At 38.3% G+C, this 19893-nt stretch overlaps 1 protein-coding gene across 4 annotated transcripts in view; it reads left to right on the top strand.

Moving 5' to 3' along the window:
* Positions 1 to 891: 891 nt before the first annotated feature.
* LOC311167878 (E3 SUMO-protein ligase ZNF451) overlaps positions 892 to 19893 on the top strand; it is a gene marked incomplete at both ends in the record, with an annotated part of 78528 nt that continues 59526 nt past the window's right edge. For 2 of the 4 annotated variants that reach the window (XM_084229032.1, XM_084229031.1), the window contains 3 exons: positions 907 to 927; positions 1445 to 1528; positions 9845 to 9925. In XM_084229032.1, the coding sequence (XP_084085158.1) occupies positions 907 to 927; positions 1445 to 1528; positions 9845 to 9925 (186 nt within the window). Of the gene's footprint in view, positions 928 to 1444; positions 1529 to 9844; positions 9926 to 11444; positions 12939 to 19893 lie in introns of those variants that run through there. The other 2 variants (XM_084229034.1, XM_084229033.1) reach the window with 2 other exon arrangements.

Below are 19893 nucleotides of genomic sequence, written 5' to 3'. Positions count from 1 at the left end.
TTTAGGTACTGCTTTTTGAGTGTATACATGGAAAAAAAGGTCACCTAGTTAAACAAGGGACTATCTGAGAACATCTTTTAAAAGCACATCTTAATATCACAGTAGCTGAGGGCTTAAGAGAGTGAAGTCAGCTTTCTGTTGGACCCTGGTTACTAACGGACTCTAGTTTCTCCAGGTCAGTCTTCAGAGTGGAACTTTGTTCCTCTATCCTCTTCCTCAGATGTATTAACAAATATTGTGGCTGTCACACTGAAGCTGGGGAAGAGGCTGGGAGAGAGGAAGCCTCATCTTTCTCCCCTAATGTCAAAATTCAGCTAAATTTCCATATTCCCGGCTCTCCGGAGGGGGTTAAAAAAGGAAGAAAAAGTAGTCCATCAGCGGCATTTGGGACTAAGAAGCAATCAGTGAGCTTCCCTTCCACAACCAGAGCATACCCAACTCTAAACGCTCCTCCACACCTCACCCTTCCCCCATTAACATAACACCTATTCCGCTCCAGCTCCCCGCAGCCCCAAGGACGGCCTGCGCCATACCTTGGGCTTCTTCCCCACCCACTCTTTTCTCCCCCTGCGGTGGGCGGGCCAGAGGCGGGTAGAACTACAAATCCCAGCATCCCACGCGGCGGGAAAAAAGGAAGGCTCGGCCTTAGCGAACGAACTCTGGGGGCCAGCGGGCCAGAGGGAGCAGCTCCTCCTTTTGAAGCGGATTTACACCTCTTTCCGCTGGCGGCGTCGGCGGCGTCCGCGCTCACGCAGGGGCGGGTCACGGCGGAGCGAAGCGGTGCTGGGCGGGAAGGGAAGTCGTGGCGGGGGTGGCGGCCGTGGCCGTGGTGGTGGCGGCGGACAGCAGCGACGGCGGCGTCGGGGCAGCGCGCGCGGTGGTGCCGTCAGTGAGGCCGTCGGAGAAATGGGAGAGCCGGGGTCGGAGGTGAGTAGCGGAGCGTTGGCCCGCGGCCTTCTCGGCCGAGCCCCGAAGGGTTTTGTGGGCGCTGGGGTCTGAGGCCTGGTGCTTTGGCCGCCGCGGCGCGATGATTCCCCTCGGCGTGGGCCGAGCCCGGCTTTCGGGCCTGCTGCGTGGCCGAGCGAGGGCCCAGCAGCAACAATGGCCGCCCCGCCGGCCCCAGCCCCCCGCACTGGGGCTGCTCTGCCAGAGGGAGCGACATCTTGAGACGTGATTGTTGTGGGTTCTGAGCCTGCCTCCCTCCTGCTTGGGTGGCTGGCGGGGGACTCGAGGGGCCGGGAAGGGGGAGCGCGCGCCCGGCGCCCGCGTCCGCAGAGGCGCAACCCAGCTCCTTGGCGTTGCTTGCGCGCTCGTTGGCGTGGAATTGGGCACCGTTAGGGCTCCTGAAGCGCTTTCATTGTTCGTTGTAATGGTTCCTTCTGGAAAGATCTGTTTCCCAAGTATGTGGCCGTATAGATGAGCGTGTTTTGGCTTGTTTTTATAGATAATAGAATCTGTCCCTCCAGCTGGACCCGAGGCACCCGAGGCAACATCGGAAGAAAATGAAGATGACATTCAGTTTGTCAGTGTAAGTAGCAACGCTATTCCAGTTTTTCCAAGCGTCAGAGACTATGCGTGGTAAGCCATTATGGGACTAGACCTCACCTGCGCTTTCATCATTCAGCCCAGAGGTATGAGTGTCTGGGAGGTCCTAGACACCGGGGTTAGGGGTGGGGTCAGAGGAGCCGTTACAAGAGTGCTTTAACGTGCATGTTGCACTCTTGTTCTGCCTTCCTTGGGAGCCTTTTTTTTTTTTTTTTTTTAAAGATTTATTTTTATACAAGAACTGGGATACAGGTCAGAGGCACGGGAGGGTGAGAGGATTCACCAGAGACAGAGTTGGGGGCAGAACAGGCAGAAGGACTGAAATACACTGCTGAGGGGAGCAGGTGAGGCAGGAGAAGTGTGCCACACTATGTGGGCATCTCCCTGGCAGGCCGGGAATTGAACCCATGCTGCAGCGGCTCAGGACAGCTTCACAGCGCAGCGCTCAACCCACTGCGCCACCGGAGAGCACCCTTGGGAGTCGTTTTATACTTAATCCACCCAGTGGTTCTGTTCTCTTAAGATTGTGTTTTCAGGGCCTCCCTGGTGGTGCAGCGGTTGAGCGCTGGGTTGCGAAGCTGCCCCCAGCCTCTGCAGCGACGGTTCAATCCCTGGCCGCCGGGTGAGGGTCCCACATGGCGCACAGACCTCTCCTGCCTTCTGCTGCTCCCCTCAGCAGTGTACTTCGTCAGTGTGCCTGCTCTGCTCCCTGCTCTGGTGAATTCTCTCACCCTCCTGTGCTTCAGACTGTACCCACTGCTTGTATAAATAAATAAATCTTAAAAAAAAAAAAAAAGAAATAAAACGTTACAAAATAAAAATTAAAAAAAAAAAAGATTGTGTTTTCAAATGGGACCAGGGTAGCTACCAGGGTAGCTTCCCCAAAATGACACACAGGCAAAGAAGAAGGCAGGGTAAGAAGGAGATTGAAGACAGTAAGTGTTGCAAAAATTGAAATGTGAGCATTATGTTACTTCAAAACATGAAGGCAAGTAGCTGGAGACCAGTAATCTCTGAGATCATCATGTTACAGCATAATACAATTGATGCTCATAATGAGTATCCCTGTATCACCAAGGACATTCTGTGTTTTTCTGAATTTATTCTTTTTGGGTAGTAGTTTTCAAGCATTAGGAAGCATAAGTGTGCAGATTCCTGGACCTCCAGATCTGCTCAATCAGAATTTTCAGTGTGGCACCTCAGAATCTTCATTTTGGCACACATTCAGGGACATGCAAATCTATGAACATGCTTTGTAAAAAAAACTGGTTTAGTTAAAAAAAAAAAAAAGGTTATGGCATCATTTTGGATCATTTTCGTAGTATTTTAATATGCCTGGAAAATACTTAAAGCTACTGTATTTGAATACTCTAGGTAGTTGGAATTTGGTCTAAGAATTGTACTTTTTTTAAAAAATGGTATTCATTGATGTGCATTTGTGATATTGGACAACTATTTAAAACTTAAACAAATCCTCTGTGTACCCCAGCTCTAGGGTCATTATGCTGATCTATTGTTGTATTGTGTTTTATTGGGTTTCTTTAGCAGTTTCACCAAATCATTTTCTTTGCTATTACCAGTTCATGTGGTACTTTGTCCTTTACATTTAAATTCTTAAAGGATTTGGGGTGGTGAGTAGTGTAATTATACCCTGCCTCTCCTATACTGTGGATTGAAGCATGTTTGGTAACAGCATGAGTCTTCAGGACATATATTTCAGGTTTTTTGTGAATGAAGAATGTTTATCTTAATATTTTCTGCAAATAAAGTGAGGAGGACTCACTTCTTTATGAACTGTGGGCCTTTGAGAATCACAGATAAAATCTACCAAACTAAGATTTTTAAAGTATCTTTTTTGTACTCTCTAATGAAGAATTATATTGTAGATTGTGAATAATATTAACTCATTTTAAGGTGAAATCTAAAAATACTCTAAATTTTGCTTTATATGTACAGCACCTTATATGTGTGCATCAAGGAGAAGAAATAATGCTATCAATGTATGATGCATCTAGTTTGATACTATATCTTACATTTATGCCTTTTTCTAAACATAAGTTTAAATGTTTGATAATTCAGTGAATTATATGTATTCTAGTTTACCTGTAGTACTAGAAGAAACCTATTAAAAACATTACCTTTACCTTTAATGGTAACACTTAAACAATTAATGGTACCTTTAAAATTCTATTAAAAAAATAGAATCTGCTGCTACTTTCTGTAACCTAATCTTACATTTAACTCTTCCAGGTAATTCTTATCCAATAAAGATAGTAAATAATGATCTGTTTAAAATTTCTTGGGATTATTAAAAAAAAGCATTATGTGTGCCACTTCTTGATTTATTATAGTTTGGGTTTCTTTCTTTCTTTAATTTTCCCATCTTTAATACACATGGTGGCACAGCAGTCTTTCTGTGGGTTGCAAAATGTAGAGTCTGAAATTAAATATAGCTTGTTGAAGGGAAGGATTTATATAAATGTGGAGGTGCAAAAATGAGCCCTTTCATTTAAATTTTATTGAATTATAAAATTTATAGAGAAGTGTATAAATGACAAGTGTACTGTTTGAATTTGTGAAATCAGTATACCTGTATATAAACCATTCACTGAACAGATTGTTAAAATAAAAACTTCATTTAGGTCTTTCATTACTGTTTCCTGTTTAGTAATATGATTCTTTTTTCAGCCACCATCTTTTTTTCTTGGAAGCTGGAGATATTTTAGTTAATTTATCCCCAAACAGAGAACTGGTAAGATGCTCTAACTAGAGGGTACAGAAACAGCTGAGTCAACCTATCATTTTGATAACAGCAGAGATTTAGGTTTCAGCCAAGAAGATTGGCATAATGTAGAATTATTGAATATGTGGAAATAGTGAAGAAAATCAGATGTAATTTCATAACTTCAGGAACACATAGATTAAGGGCTGATACTTTAGCTGCGCTAGGAGATGATCCAGGGCAAAATAGGTATCTTGACTCTGTCTCTGGGTTGTAATTCCAACAAAAATGTTGGAACTGAGGCCTCCCTGGTGGCCTAGGAGTGAAGTCTCAGCACTGTCACCACTAAGGCCTGAGCTTAATCCCTGGCCAGGGAGCTAACCCATATATGGTGCAGCAGACCCCTCCTGTCTGACCTGCTGCTCCCCTTGCCAGTGTATTTCAATAAATCTGCCTGTTCTGCTCCCCATGTCTCTGGTGAACTCTCTCACCCCCACACCTCTGGCCTATACCTCAGTTCTTCTGTGCAAAAAAAAATTTTTTGGAACTCATAATATGCTAAGTCATGAACCTTTGATGTACAAAGATTACTTGAACTACATCCTACCCACATATGTGAGTATTCCAATACAGTAAATGAGATAGGAGATGAGAACTATGTAAATAGTTACAATAGAAAATTTTTCTGTAAAGGGTACATGGAACTATAAAAAAGATGGAAGACTTTCAGGCTATTTCTTTTGTATAGGTAACCTTTAGTATTTTTCAGTGACTGGAAAGCATTTTGAGAAGGAAAAAAGAAAGGCATTAAAATGGGAAAGCAGAGAGGATTATGTACACAATCTTGTCAGGAAGACAAGAATTTTTTTTAAAGATTTATTTATTTTTGTACAAGAGCTGGGATACAGGCCAGAGGTGCAAGAGGGTGAGAGGATTCACCAGCGACAGTGCGGGGAGCAGAACAGGCAAAAGGACTGAAGACACTGCTGAGGGGAGAAGCGGGCGAGGCAGGAGAGGTCTGCTGCGCCATGTGGGAATCTCCCTGGCCGGCTGGGAATTGAACCCGTGCTGCGGAGGCTGCGGACAGCTTCACAGTGCGGCACTCAACCTACTGCACCACTGGGGAGGTCCAAGACAAGAATTTTTTTTATAAGTGAGAAGGAAGAATGGACTATATCTTGAATTTTGAACTAAATTTGAACTTAATGTTGGGAACCATTTGAAATTTCTGGACAGGTCAGGACTACAGAAGTAAACTTTCCCCTAACTTCTCTAGATAGAGAAAACCCCCACATTTAAAGTTTTAGATAGGGATTTTGCATCTGTGCATAAATACATATTCTTGATTTTAGACTGAAATAAGTACTTTTTATTTTAGTGTATTTACATCACTTTCCAATTGGTGGGCAGTAGGTTCTTTTTTTTTTTAAATGAGAATCAGTTTTCTAATTACTGGAAGGAAAGCTTTATAGTTCATTGATCTTCTTAAACTGGCAATATTCATTTAATTCTGTTCCTAAACTGTTTTGCTTGTAACTGTGCTCCTACCGTTAGATAATGTGGCTTTGAGAGAATTCTTTGATTTTGTTTTTGGTGTTGGGATGAAAATGATAGTTTGCTACTTGGTGGGTAGAGCAAATACAAATAAATACCTTTTGAATTGGTGCACCACCTGCACCATATACATAAGGTTATATACAGTTATTATAAACATAAGTAGTTAACATTTTCTTGATATTTGTATTCTAAAGCTTCTTGGGGGAATTAATGACATAGTTTTTGGTCTATATTATGAGTTATTCAGAGCTTGGTCTATAGCAGGTGGTCCTTTCTCTTAAGAGTATCTTATCTCAGAAACTTAGGTAATAAGCCTTGATTTAAAAATTGCATGTACACCCAGAGCTAATAGTGACCACACAGACAATTACATGTTTCAGTGAACCAGTTGTACTTAACTTGGTTTTTTCCTTTGCTGTATGGGGTAATAGTAGTAACTCAATTATCTTATAAAGTTTTGTGGGGATTAAGTAAAATAATATACCTTAAAAGGTTGGACCTCCCTGGCGGCCTAGGGGTTAAGTCTCAGTGCTATCACCTCTGCTGCCTGAGTTTGATCCCTGATTTTGATCCCAGCCAGGGAGCTAAACCACATAATGGTGCAGCAGACCTCTCCTGTCTCACCTGCTGCTCCCCTCAGCAGTGCTAAATTTTAGTGGATCTGCCTGTTCTGCTCTCCACTCTGTATCTGGTGAATCCTCTCATCTCCCCCCCCCCCCCCCACCTCTGGCCTACACCCCAATTCTGTGCATAAATAAATAAACCTTTTTTTTTTAAAAAAGGTTAACTCATTGCCTGTACAGGGTTCAGTGACAAATGATAATCAATTAAGTTTGTGGAGTACCAAAATGTTTGAATTTCTTAAGCTCATTGTGGTGTGAAATTTTCCATGTCCAGTGTGAAAATTAGCTGAGATGTAGAGTATTTGTTTATAAGTATTCCTTAGGATACTCCTCTTTCCTGATTCTTACATTCAGTCTCTTGCCTTTTTTTCTTAGTCTCAATCACTTATTGTCTTATTCTTCTACTACTATTTTGTCACTTGTAATTCAGTAATTATTTCTGGAGTGAATGAATAAATATTCTAAATAGCTTCTGCTTTTTCTCATTTTTGGGTCACCTGATTCTTTCCTTTTAATTAGTTTCAATCTATGTAGTTGTCTTTATTTAGTAGTACAAAAATGGTTACACATCAGTCTGTATGTTCACCCCAGTAGTAAATTTCTCATGGTCTTCTCTCATCTATTTCTGCATCTTTTCTTTTTTTAAAGATTTATTTATTTATGCATAAAAGCACTGGGGTATAGGCCGGAGGTACGGGGGCGGCCAGAGTGTGAGAGGATTACATGAGAGGATTACATGACTCTCACCAGAGAGAGTCGGGAGCAAAACAGGCTGATTGAAACACACTGCGGAGGGGAGCAGCGGGCGACAGGAGAGGTCTGCTGTGCCATGTGTATTGTTCCCTGGCTGGGGATTGAACTTGTGCTGCGGTGGCTGTGGACAGCTTCATAGCACCACCCCTTGCACCACCAGGGAGGCCCTGACCATATGATTTTGATAATTTTACTACCAGTGGTAGGTTTTAGTCTTGAGATAAGGGATTCATCTCTGTTGACCATACATCAGAGGATATCTATACCTGTTTTCCTTTTTTTTTCCCCTTCCATTTTTATAGCTCATCAAAAATTGCAGTTATTTTATTACATCGTTCCTGCCTAGAGGTTTTGCTCTTTGGTTTTAGCTTAGTGACTGGATCACTACCTTCAAGGATAACAATTTCTACTTGGATAAAAGTATTAGATCTGAGCTTCTGTCTCCTCCTGGCTTTAGAGCTTTTTTCTGTTAGTTTTTCTACTGAATATTTCACTTTGTTTTGCTTGTAGCCAATTTTGTCCACACTAAGAAATCTTTCCCTCACCTATATTCTTCACAGTTTTCTTTTCTCTTGTTTTCAACTTTTTTTTTTTTTTTAAGATTTTTATTTATTTTTATACAAGAACAAGATGCGCGGGAGGGTGAGAGGATTCATTGGAGACAGAGTGGGGAACAGAACAGGCAGACTGATGAAATACACTGCTGAGGGGAACAGTGGGCGAGACAGGAGAGGTCTGCTCCGCCTTGTGGGATTCTCATTGGCTAGCCGGGACTGAACCCGCGCTGCAGAGGCTGTGGACAGCCTCACAGTGTGGTGCTCAACCACCTGCGCCGCCAGGGAGGCCCCAACTTTCTGTTATTTTAAGGATAATTTTTACTATGACATTTATGGCTTCAGTTTCTAGTTAATTTTTTAGAGCCTGGCTTCTTTTGTCCACTTTCTTGAAAGTTGCTTTCTCATGGACATTTAAAATCTTGTTGCCAAATATAGTGTCATTTTCTTGGTCCCCAATGTTTATGTTTATGTTTAGCAGATGACTTTTCATTGATGGATATTTGCCTTAATTTCTTTGAATTTATGCCTCTCTGATTCTTTGCTGATCCTACTTAGCTCTTCTTGAATTGTAAAATACTACCATTTCCCGCAGAGCCTCTTTAAATCTCCTTTTTGCCTTCTTCCTTGGCAGTATCATAGTTGCATTGTAGTTCTAGAATTTAATGACCTTCTAGGTAGGGGAATAACTCCCAGATCTTTTAACTTCTCTTATGTTCATACCATCTGTATTATGCTGTCTTCCAGATTTCTAGTTGTCTGCCAAGTACCTCTGTCTACATCTGGCACATCAAATCATTATGCTCAAAAGAACATCAGACTACTTCGTTTTGGTTTTTTTTTTTTAAGATTTTTTTTTTTTTTAAATTTATACAATAGCTGGTGTACAGGCCAGAGGCACGGGAGGGTGAGAGGATTCAGCAGAGAATGGGGAGCAGGACAGGCAGACAGGCTGAAAGCACTGCTCAGGGGAGCAGCGGGTGTGACAGGAGAGGTCTATTGCACCATGTGGGAATCTCCCTGGCTGGCCAGGAATTGAACCTGGGCTGCAGAGGCTACGGACAGCTTCACAGTGCTGCACTCAACCTACTGTGCCACCAGGGAGGCCAAGAACATCAGACTTCTATTCCTGTATTCCAAATTTTACTAGTGGCATTAGTATGCTTCCAGCACTCATGCTTGAAATCTTATGGATCAGTTTAACTACTTGTTGTTGGACTTTTGTTTCTTATAGCCAATTTAAAAAAAAACCTGTGTGTTCTCTTCTGTATACAGCCCAGCAACACTCTTTGCTTTACCACTCTCGTAGTTCTGCATTGTTATGTGTCTGGACAGATTTAATTATTTTGCTTTCCGTACTGTCTAAATTTGGTTACTTTTTTAAAAGCATAGCTCTTACGTTATTTTCATCTTAGCATTTGTTCATTTCCTTTTGTCTAATAAATAAAATCTAGGTTTTTAAACGTAGTGTTCATTGCTTAGATTATGATGAAGTCATTGTGGATGGGAGAAAAGGGGGGGAAGAACCAGGTTTGATGTTTGATCTCTGGGACCTGGAGATAGTCAAGCTGTTAGTCAAGTAACTTCATGTTTTGGAACTTGGATATCCAATATACTGTTGGTAATCTGTGACATCTGAAAAGCATTGGATCATAAAACTTGCATCCTTATGTACTATTCCTGTATTAATTTACCTTCCCCCAGAGAATCAGCAGTCCTAGTACTTTACTGTGGTTTATACTCTTCCTTTCAATCTTGTCAGCATTTCTTACTCACGTACAGCAGGCCCTCAAATAATGTCATTTTTTTTAAAGTCATTCTGTCCTTAAGTGAAGCAATGTTATTGAAGGAGCAATATACATCATTTCAGTTAAAGTCACAGATTCGAAGAACCAGTTGACAATGTTAAGTAAGGACTCAACTATACTCTGAATAATTTTCCTTTGCATTCATTTCAATTATTTTCTGCCACTCATAACATAAGCCTTCTCCTTTAGAGGAATTTTTGCATGCTATCAAAAAAAAGATTATATTAAATGTTAGTTTGAGTGATTGTTTTTAACTTGTTAATTTGTTCAATTCTCTTATAGGAAGGTCCACTAAGACCTGTCCTTGAGTACATTGATCTAGTCAGCAGTGATGATGAAGAGCCTAGCACCTCTCACAGTGATGTAAGTATCTTACATTTAATTTGCATTTCTTCACTTCTGCCATTTAAGAGGTATTTTCTAAAGAGAGTTATTAAATTAATGATGATTGTCCGTAGGAGCTATAGCACTTTAAATAATGTCCTTTTTTTTTGTTGTTGGAATTGGCCATAATAGTTGAAGGAATCTTTTGCCCAGAACATCTACTTCCAGTTTTATTCCTCTACTTTCAGTGAGTATGTGAATGAATAACATGACACAGGAAATTTCTAAGCCTTGAAGATAATATCTGATAAAAAGAAAACGAAATAAAAACTGTAAGCTTTTTGGCTCCTTGTGTCCCTTCTTTGCTGTCTTTCCTCAGGTGCCCTATAGAACTGTATCCTTTTCTTCCAGAATCATGTGATTCCAGAAAATTTGTTTTATCTTGGAAAAAAGGATTTGTCAAGATCCTTTAGAAAATGGAATGTGGAGAATGGTTTATAGGCGATACATTACTTTAGTCATCATTCCTTTGAACTTCCTCCGTCCACTACATTTTTTGAAGTTACTTCTTGCTGTGATTTTTTTTTGAAGTTACTTCTTGCTGTGATTTATCGGTTGTTACTTTGACCCTTAAACGAATACTTCCCTCAATCTGAGAACGATATTAGCCGAGCTTTTTGTGACAATCTTGTCTTTCGTTTGTCTTACCCAAATTTCTGTTAACAGAATACTGTTGATGAATTAGAGGAGTCGTGGTTCTTACTCAGGGTGCCAGAAAGCTTCTGATTATATGATAAAAGAGATTGAAACTCGCATTTGCAGTCAGAATTACCTAGGGTTTAGTCTCAAGTTTTATTGCCTACTAATTCTGTGCCTGTGAAAAAATTTAATAGTCTTTTAACTTCAGTATCCTTATCAAATAAGAATAACAACCTACCTCACAGGGCTGTTGTGAGGATGAAATTAGGTAATAAAAGTGTATGTCAACTTGAAAACTATAAGCCAAAAAGTAGGACTTTATGATTGGAAAATTTTGTTATTCCTAGAGAGTGAATAGGAGATTTTTTTAAAGGGCTCAGAAATGACTCTGAATTAGGGGCCTTTTAAATCTGTTTTTCCTTTTCATTGGAACTTTACCCCAAATTCTTTCTGGCATTATTAGCTTCCACTTGTTGACTTACATATATTAAATGGGATTTTTTATTTTAATTGTCATCACCAGTAGGCTCACCACCTATTCTTATCCTAGCATGGTGTACCAAACAGCAGACTAGGATGGCACCACTTGAACTGGGCTAATTTTTACCTTTTTTCATAGAGTGCCAGATTAATTCCAGTAGTTCTTATTGGGCATTTTTTGGGGGTAGTGAAGCTTGAGGATTTGACTTCTATAATCCCCTTGCAGACCTGTAGTGGATTGCATCTTTCATTGTTAATTATAATAATTTTTAAAATTGGGTTCTACTTACTGGACATGCATCTCTGCACTTAAAAGTTAATATATTAAAAAGCATATTTTTTTTCTTCCTTGGTTTTCTTGTTCATGTGGATAACCCAGAGAATGCCTGAGTCTAAGGTGCCATCCTCTGAGAATCATCGCCCAGAAATGTGCTCTAGCTGCAGTGTTCCTCTTCTCATTGGAGACAGCAGCTCCTCCTCTGGGAGTTGTACCAACAGTCCACAGAGAATAGTTTCTCAACCTCCTTCTGTTGAGAACCCATTGGAGAACCAGAAAAGTGATCACAGTAATTCAGATATTAAAATCTGTGAGACTGAGACACTTAAACCATCACACACTTTTCAGACTCTGCCTTCATCTCCTCTTCTGGTCCCCCAAGAATCTTTGACCTCTTCGGAGGTCAAGGAGGATTTACCTGTAGAGTCTTCAGCTTCACAGCATGGACAGGATGCCATCCTCTATCTCCAGACACAAGTGGCTGAGATGTCCCGAGTGATACGTGATCTTCAGTCCAGGAGTTGTTTTAGATTTCATCATTCTAGACCAAGTGAGAACTCATCAGTTCCTTGGGACATTTCTACCTCCAAAGAAGAAAATTTATCCACAGTTGAAGAAGAAACTGACTGCAAATCCCCCTCAGCTGATGACAAAGGGCAGCCAGCTGACCCCAGTCAATCTAGTTTCACAGGTCTCTTGAAGAGAATGGAACAAAGAGGTGTTATAAAGAGAGTAACATTGCAGTCTGAAGCAGAATCTTGTGAAGGTAAACCTGATTATGTGGCCTCTAAGAAACGTTTGGTTCCTCCATTGCATCCTCTTTTGAGAATTGCTACCACTGAAGTTTTTAAAGATCCTGCTGATTGCCATCCTTCTTCCTTCATGGGACATAGGGTGTATCCTGTGGCCAAGGACACCTCTCCTTTCCAGCCAAATCCACCAGCTGAGGGCCCCATTGTAGAAGCATTAGAACACAGCAAAAGAGGCAGCACAACATCCCCTCTAGATTCTACCTCAAAAGAAATGGAGGTCATGGGTTGTAGGTTCTATCATGCTGCTTCTATTGCAGCCCGAGCTGCTAGCTACATGGCCTATATGACTCAGTATCAGCGTAAACTCTGGGAAGACATGGAGGATCTGGTCCATGACCCAGAATTTGATCGTGGAAGAGCAAGGTGTATAATAGCTGATGGTATGGATGCAGGCCTTTGGCAGCTTTGTACTACTAGGGACATAATGGACTCTGTAGTCAGAGTTATGGCAATGGCAATAGACTACAGAAGGCAAGCTTGGCTCCGACTTACATCTCTCACTAAAAAAACGCAGGAGAAGATCTCACACTTGCCCTTTGATGGTACTTCCCTTTTTGGACAAGATGTGAATGCTGTTGTTGCAGAAGAAAACAATATAAAAGAAAATGACTATAAAGACCACAACAAATACTATAACCAGCATCGATACTTTTATAGTCATGATCAGAAAGCGCACTATCATTATAGAGGATACTCTAAAGGAGATTGGTACAAACCCCGAAACCACCCCTACAGGTATAGAAAAAAGGGAGAATCTCCAGAACGCCATGGGTACAAGAATTAATAACCCGTTCATGTTCAGCAGTATAACCATCCAAGAGTCTAATTTTTGCTTGCTCTTTCTCACTCATACAGGATATACAGGTAGGATTACCTCAAAAACTGAACACGTGGAATTATCACTGCTGACATTTGCATTCTACTTTTGGAATGAAGTATATAATAGACTTGTGCTTAATTGGCCAAGTAACAGTAAACAGGCTTACATATAAGTAGGTTTAGACAAAGATTTATCCATTATTTTGGTCCAAACTAAATCCAGAAGAGGGTACTCAGGAATCTAAATCTTGTGAATTAAAGAAAAATGCAAAGATTTATTCCTCAGGAAAATCTTACTGGTAAACTGAGGACGAGCAGATTTTGAATCGGGAAAAAAACCTACTACTAGATTTCTGTTTACTAATACCAGAGGCAAATCCTTTTTCATGTCATCAGTGCTTTGTTCAGGCTTCAGCTTGTCAGATCTTCAAACAGTGACAAAATCTGTTAAAATCTGTGTTATAATGAGTCCAAGACCAAGAGTCCATACTACTCTCAAGTTCCATGGACTTCAGGCACAGCATTGAAGCTCTATGTCAAGAACTGGAATTCAAATCAGATTTTGCCAAATCTACTTGCTTCAATGGGATGACTATACGTCACAGGTTTTCTATGGACTTCAGCTGGAAAAAGACTTCACTACCTGGACCGTCTCTGTGGGTGTTTATGTAGTAACTCTCTTCATCAACTGATGGCTACCGTAACAATCACCACTCAGAGCTACATGTGAAAGAAGTCTTTATGGTTATCAACCTTAAACCTTTGACCTAACAATGTCACATAATCAGCAGGGTGTGAGACCCAGCAGGGTGGTCTCAGGATATACTGGGCCTTTGACCAAGACGACTTCTTAAACTTACCTTCTAAACTGTTAACTTTTGAGCTTAAGGATTCATCACACTGAATACAAAAACTGATAGGCACATTACAAAGGATGTTACACCATCCAGGCATGCAAAAATGAACTCTTAAAAGAGCAAGAATTCCAAACATGCCTGACAATCTGATTCTCTTATTGTAATAAAGAAGGATGCTATCAGTCTAGTTGTTATTGAGAAATCCTTAAGATTTAGAGTATAACTGTGAATGTAGTAAAAAGAGCGTCTCACACAGTTCTGTTCCTGGATGTCTTTTTAAATGATGGTATCCATTAACTTCTTGAAAATATAAAATCAAGACTTCAGTGACATACTCTAGGTTAATATAATCAAACTTTTATCATGAGAAATGACTTATCTTTTTGCTCCTGATTGGTTCCATTAATAGTTCACCATACTGGAACTGGCAGCAGATACCTCAATTATGTGTTCAGTAGTATCTTTTTAATCTCCTGACAGTGGCTGTACAGTGTACGAGCCTTTAGATCATGTCTTTGCAGCATGGCTTCAGAAATGGAGGAAGTGTCAAGTTTAAGGGGGTCTGATTATATCACCTAGTATTATCTGCTTGGCAGCCAAAAACCAAAATACACTGACAGACTTAGTTTTGTGATTACTTGGTTTGTCAAACATTACATTTTTTTTTTTTTTTAAATCTGCTTGATCAAAGTATTTTGGGTCACTGTTAGTGGAATATAACTGTTTTGGCATTCATGTGGTTTCTGTTTCTTGTTCACGTTTTTGCACAGTGATGATTGACATATTTCCTGGGGCCCTTTATTGGAAGCTCATCTCCCCCTTCCCATCAAAATCAGCATCCATTTTATCTACCTTTTTTCTCCCTATTTGTCCTGTAGAGATTGAAAACGCAGATTTGCCTACTTGGAAGCAGTTATTTTGTTGGATAATTTCAGGGTACTGATGGATCTTGTTTGTCTCATTTGTAGATTGTCTTAAACTAGTTTAAGTCATGTCTTAACATTTACCTTTATTTTTTACTTCTGCTTTTTTTTATATATCCGTGCCAGTATTCTAAAAACTATCAAATTGAATTCTAGAAAAGCATCAACTACCTGAAAAGAAACAAGGGCCTAAGAATTCATGTGAAGATTTTGCAGTTCATATATGTTAGGCTAGTCAAGTAGTTTCATGTGATCTTGTCATGGTCTTATAGTTTCTGCTATGAAAGGATAAGTCACTAGGGAACTCATTGGAGAGGGACCTTGCAGTTATTCTATATGACTGCCTATAGGTATTCCCAGTTTACTAAGACTTCAAACTGTTACCTCTTTTCCATTTCTTCCTTTTCCTTCCTGAGTTAGATTCTGTGTCATAAACTTCATGATTTTTGAGATAATCTTATTTTCAAAAATCAAACCAAAATAGACGTATGAAAATTTAATTTTCTAAAATTGCTTTGTTACCCACTTGTTTAACACACACCTCATTTTTAACTTTTCAGTTGTGATTTTACAGAAACAAATTTGTTATCATAATCGCTTTCATAACCATTTATAAGTTACAGTTCCATAGTGTTAGCTATATATACATTGTTATGTAGCTTCTCAAATATTTATAAGGCAGCAGTGCTGTTATTTTTCTCTTGTGTTATTTAGGTTGCTCAGTAAGAAACACAAGTAACATTGCCACTCTAGTCAATATTTTCCAAGCATCTCTAGAGAATTTTCTTAAAAGTGAAAAGATTTTGAGAAATGAACAAGTAGGTTACTTCTGAAGGGATTTGGCAGTTGAGTAGGGATGGGGACAGAATGCAGTAGAGTAGGAACAGTTTTTAGGTATAGATTAATTTTCAGGAGAAAACTGTATTCTTAACATGTTTGTTTTTTTCATTTAAACTCTTCTCTGACATACTTGAATCATGATAGTGTTATAAAACTAAAAATGGAGCCTGGGATTAGGGAGACAACCTAGTAGACAACCCTAGTACCTTATGGAACTCATAATTAGATAAGTTTTCTGTTGTGCCTGCTATGTGCAGAGCCTATGATAAAATTCTCCATTAGGCCAACCTCTGATGTTTAAATACCTCTAGATTTTCTAGGCGGCCTTGAAATAATCACAAGTTTATTGATTCGGTATTCTCAAAATGGATACCTCTAATGCTTTTTCTTTATGATGTTATTTCTTGACTAGACTTAAGATATATGTGGAGACAATATGATTTCTTTGTTAACTGTATAGAGAAATACTGTTTCCATTGTTTATGAAGTGCCTTTTTAAATTTCATACTATTGTTTAAAACTTAACATTTTGATGTCTGACATGTTGCTGGTGATATTTATGTTAATTCTGTACAGTGATTTTTAATTTTGTAGTGTTTTCATCTGTACAATTGCACTATCTAAATGTACTCTCCTTCTGAAAGTTACTTTTTCTTTATAGCACTGTTGATCCATTTCAGAAGGTTGTAGAGTATGCCCCTCCCCCTTTATTTAAGTAATCTCCGCAGAGGTTCTTTTTAGTTATTAGAGATTAGCTCAGTTTTTCTGGGCATTAAGTAATCTTTGTTTTCTGATTGAGATATTTGCTCCATATGTAACCTTTTTCTTAGCTGTGGTAACACCACTTATATTTGATAAGTGAATGTGTTTACCTGCTAAGAACAAACAAAAATACTCAAAGCAGTAAATTTGGTGACACTTGTATCTTTTTTTTTTCAGACTGTGTGACAGCTTCATTATCTGTGTAATTGCATTTTAATTTTTTTTTATTCTGTGGCAGCTTTTTGATCAGTACAATTCATTTATTTACTTAGCTCTTAAATAATATTTTGAGGGAAGCATAACCTTTCAGGCTACTTGGATACTGTTTAGTACTTTATGTTAGTACTATTACTAATAATTTACTGACTGCTACCTAAGTGACCTGATTGATAATGTTCTTAAGGGCCCACTACACCCAGGATAACCTCTCAGGTACTGTAAACAAGGAGGTTGTAACAGACACAATTCAGAATTCGTTCTAGCTAAAAAATTGGATACTAATTTAGAGGAACAGGGTTAAATGTCACATTCAGTGTTCTTGATATAATTGGGATTCTGATGAAGGTTAGATATTATGGATTAGATCTTTGTAGAACTAGTTTAAAAATTGCAATAACTGAAAACTTTTTTTTTTTAATGTGAGGCACATTTTGCCCCAGACTTGCACTCTTTAGGTTGCTTCATCTTTGGGAACTTAGCTTTATTTTCTTATTGTTAGAAGCTAATTTAATAATTATGATACCTGATTGCAGATCATATGCAGATCATTGAGTTGGCAGATCCATTCAATGTAGTTTTTTATTAGTTGTTACAGAAACCAGTCTTTCATTTTTCATATGAAATAGACAAAACTTACCAGTAAATCACTATTTGGGTGCAAATGTTATTTTTCCAGATATAAGGAGTTTTGTAAGCCATTAAAATATTCTTTTATGGAATTTGGTGGATGAATGATGAGAGTATTATTTTATTAGACCTTTTTTCCTTATTGATTAGTAGGGTATTTTTTGGGCCACCTTGTCTTTTCATTTGCTTGACTTTATAGTAATGAAAACTTTTTATAGTAGTGTTTGGTACCATTGAGATATATCTTAATACTGAAATTTAAGTTTGCTTCTGGTGAGAGGTATTTAAAAGTGATCACAATCCAATTACGTCTTTCTGATGTTTGCATGTCAGTTATTTCATTCTTTATAAGTGATCTTTTTTCCCCTTTATGTAACACCTCTTTAGAAGGATGTCTGATTTTCCCTTAATCTCTTTGATGTAGATAATATTTTTATTCTACCTGTATATACCAGCCAGGATTTTGATAATGGCTTTGTATATTTAAATACAATGCCTTTAGCATTATTATAAGAGGTTTTCTAGTTTTCTCTTATATGTTCTTTTTGAAAAAGTAGCAATCCAATCTCATTATTTCCTGGCTATTGTTTAATGACAGTATTTTCTTATTTCTACATATTCTTTACAGAAGTGTATTATTACATAGAGTTTATAGTTAATTGCATCTCTTTTCATAAAAATTTCAAGCCCATCACCATGAACTTATAGCTCTGACATATACTGTATCTTAAAGTTAACAGTTTTCTCTAGGTCTTAAGGGCTTTATACTAATATTTTGTTGAGGTAACTGTCTATTTCAAATGGTCTCTTGGATTTTCTGATGCCTTGTCAAGAATTCAATAAGTGTTCTCAGGTTGTTTGTACTTTCTTTTAGGAATTTGGTGGTCTCTCAAAATAACGGTGAGTTTTGTGATATTCCAGAGTATATTCCTTGGTAGAAGTAAAAGTAAATGGTTTATATCTGGTGATATTTAAAAAAAATTCTCCTTTGACTTTAAATGCTTTAAGTGTTATTGTGTTACAAGTTTCAATTAGTAGTCCCTTTCTAAGACTAATTTTCATGTGCTGTTTATTTTCTATGGTTGATCATATGCTTTTGTTTTCTTTATTACCTGCAAGAATGACACTATCACAGCATTCAATTTTAAGGGCTACTGTTAGACCTCTTGCTAATTCCCATTCTTATGATGGTTATTTCACACTACCTTGATTTATAATGTAGTATTGTTTGAAATTTATCATGTTTGTGGTTCCTTTTTGTATTTGCTTTTCATTGAGACACTGTTGTAGATGGTAGGAACAAAAAGGCACTTTTTCAAGTCAGTAAACAGTTTAAAATATTCAGTTCCATTTTTATAAAACACAATTACATTTCTGCCTTGGGTAGACTATAGTTAATTTGTGGTCTCATCAGATTCTTAGCACAAAGTTGTATGAATAGTAGTCTTTATTTAATAGCTTACAACCGTTTCTCTTTTACTTTCAGCCAAAATATATTTTGACAGATCTTGGAAGCACCTTGATAGTCTTGGGTCTTAATGACCTCTGGGAAGGAAGTATCGGAACCTACATTTATAGAGCTTATTCATTAGGCTCTGTGCTAGTGAATATGCAAGGTACTCTGAGGCAGAAATTCCCCCTTAACTTTACAGATGAAGAAATGAAACATTAACATTAAGCAATTTGTTTGTGGTAGAATTGAGCATTGAATATAGACTTTACCTCTCTGATAAACTAACATGACATTCACTAATCTTTTTCTTCCCTGAACATTGTGTTTATGACTATACTTTCATCCCTTAGTACTTGATGTATTAACTAATTCTGGGTTATTTCACTGTGCTGAACTAAGATAAATCTTGATGTATAGTCATAGGCTTCTGTTTCATATATTGCTTATTTGTATTCATTCCATACATCCATTCATTTTCAGCACTGATCAGTTTAGTTACGGTTCTTATGAATGGTAGAATTTTCCTTGTTCTACCTTTTTGTTTGTCATGCCATTTTCTTTTAGATATACAGTTTAAATTTTTTCTTTGCTGGTGTCTTTAGGAATTGGTTTAATGGAAGGTAGGTAGAATGATGCAAAGCACATGGTATTTGAATTCCAAAGACCTTGATCTAAGTGTTAGCAAGTCACATACTCTCTGAGTCTCAGTTTTCTTAATCTCAAATGAAGTAGTGTCTGGAAGTATTTTGAAAATTCAAAAACTATAGATTTCTTTCTTTAATAGTTGTGCTGTTTCTATCCACATTGGTAGGTTTTTTGTAACTGTGTGGTGGTACTGAATATAAATACATATACATTTTAAGGTGTATTTAATAGCATGTAATAATTCATTTTATGTTACCAGATTGTTCCCCTTGTTTACATTTCTTAAGGCTGAGCCTATTAAGCTATATTGCAACCCCATCAATGATGTAAGTCATTAAAAGACATTAAAGTAAAATAATTTCTCAAGTGCAAGCTAAGAAATGCTTATAATAAACAAGAAAGAAATTTTAGAATGTAGAATGAAAAGCTAGGGTATATAGGTAAGTGTATACGATTTTTGATGGTATTTTGTCATTTTGTGTCTATGTTGAAAGTAATCTTTCATTTATCAGACATCTTTTTAAATACTTGTTTTGTGTAGGCAGGCATTGAGGAAGATCTGGGGATACTGGGCGATAATAGGAGATAGTATAG

This window comes from Talpa europaea, assembly GCF_964194135.1.
Source record: "Talpa europaea genome assembly, chromosome: 2".
NCBI classification, from domain to species: Eukaryota; Metazoa; Chordata; class Mammalia; order Eulipotyphla; family Talpidae; genus Talpa; species Talpa europaea.
The sequence above is the reverse complement of the archived record's forward strand: the minus strand, read 5'-3'. Positions and strand labels throughout refer to the sequence as shown.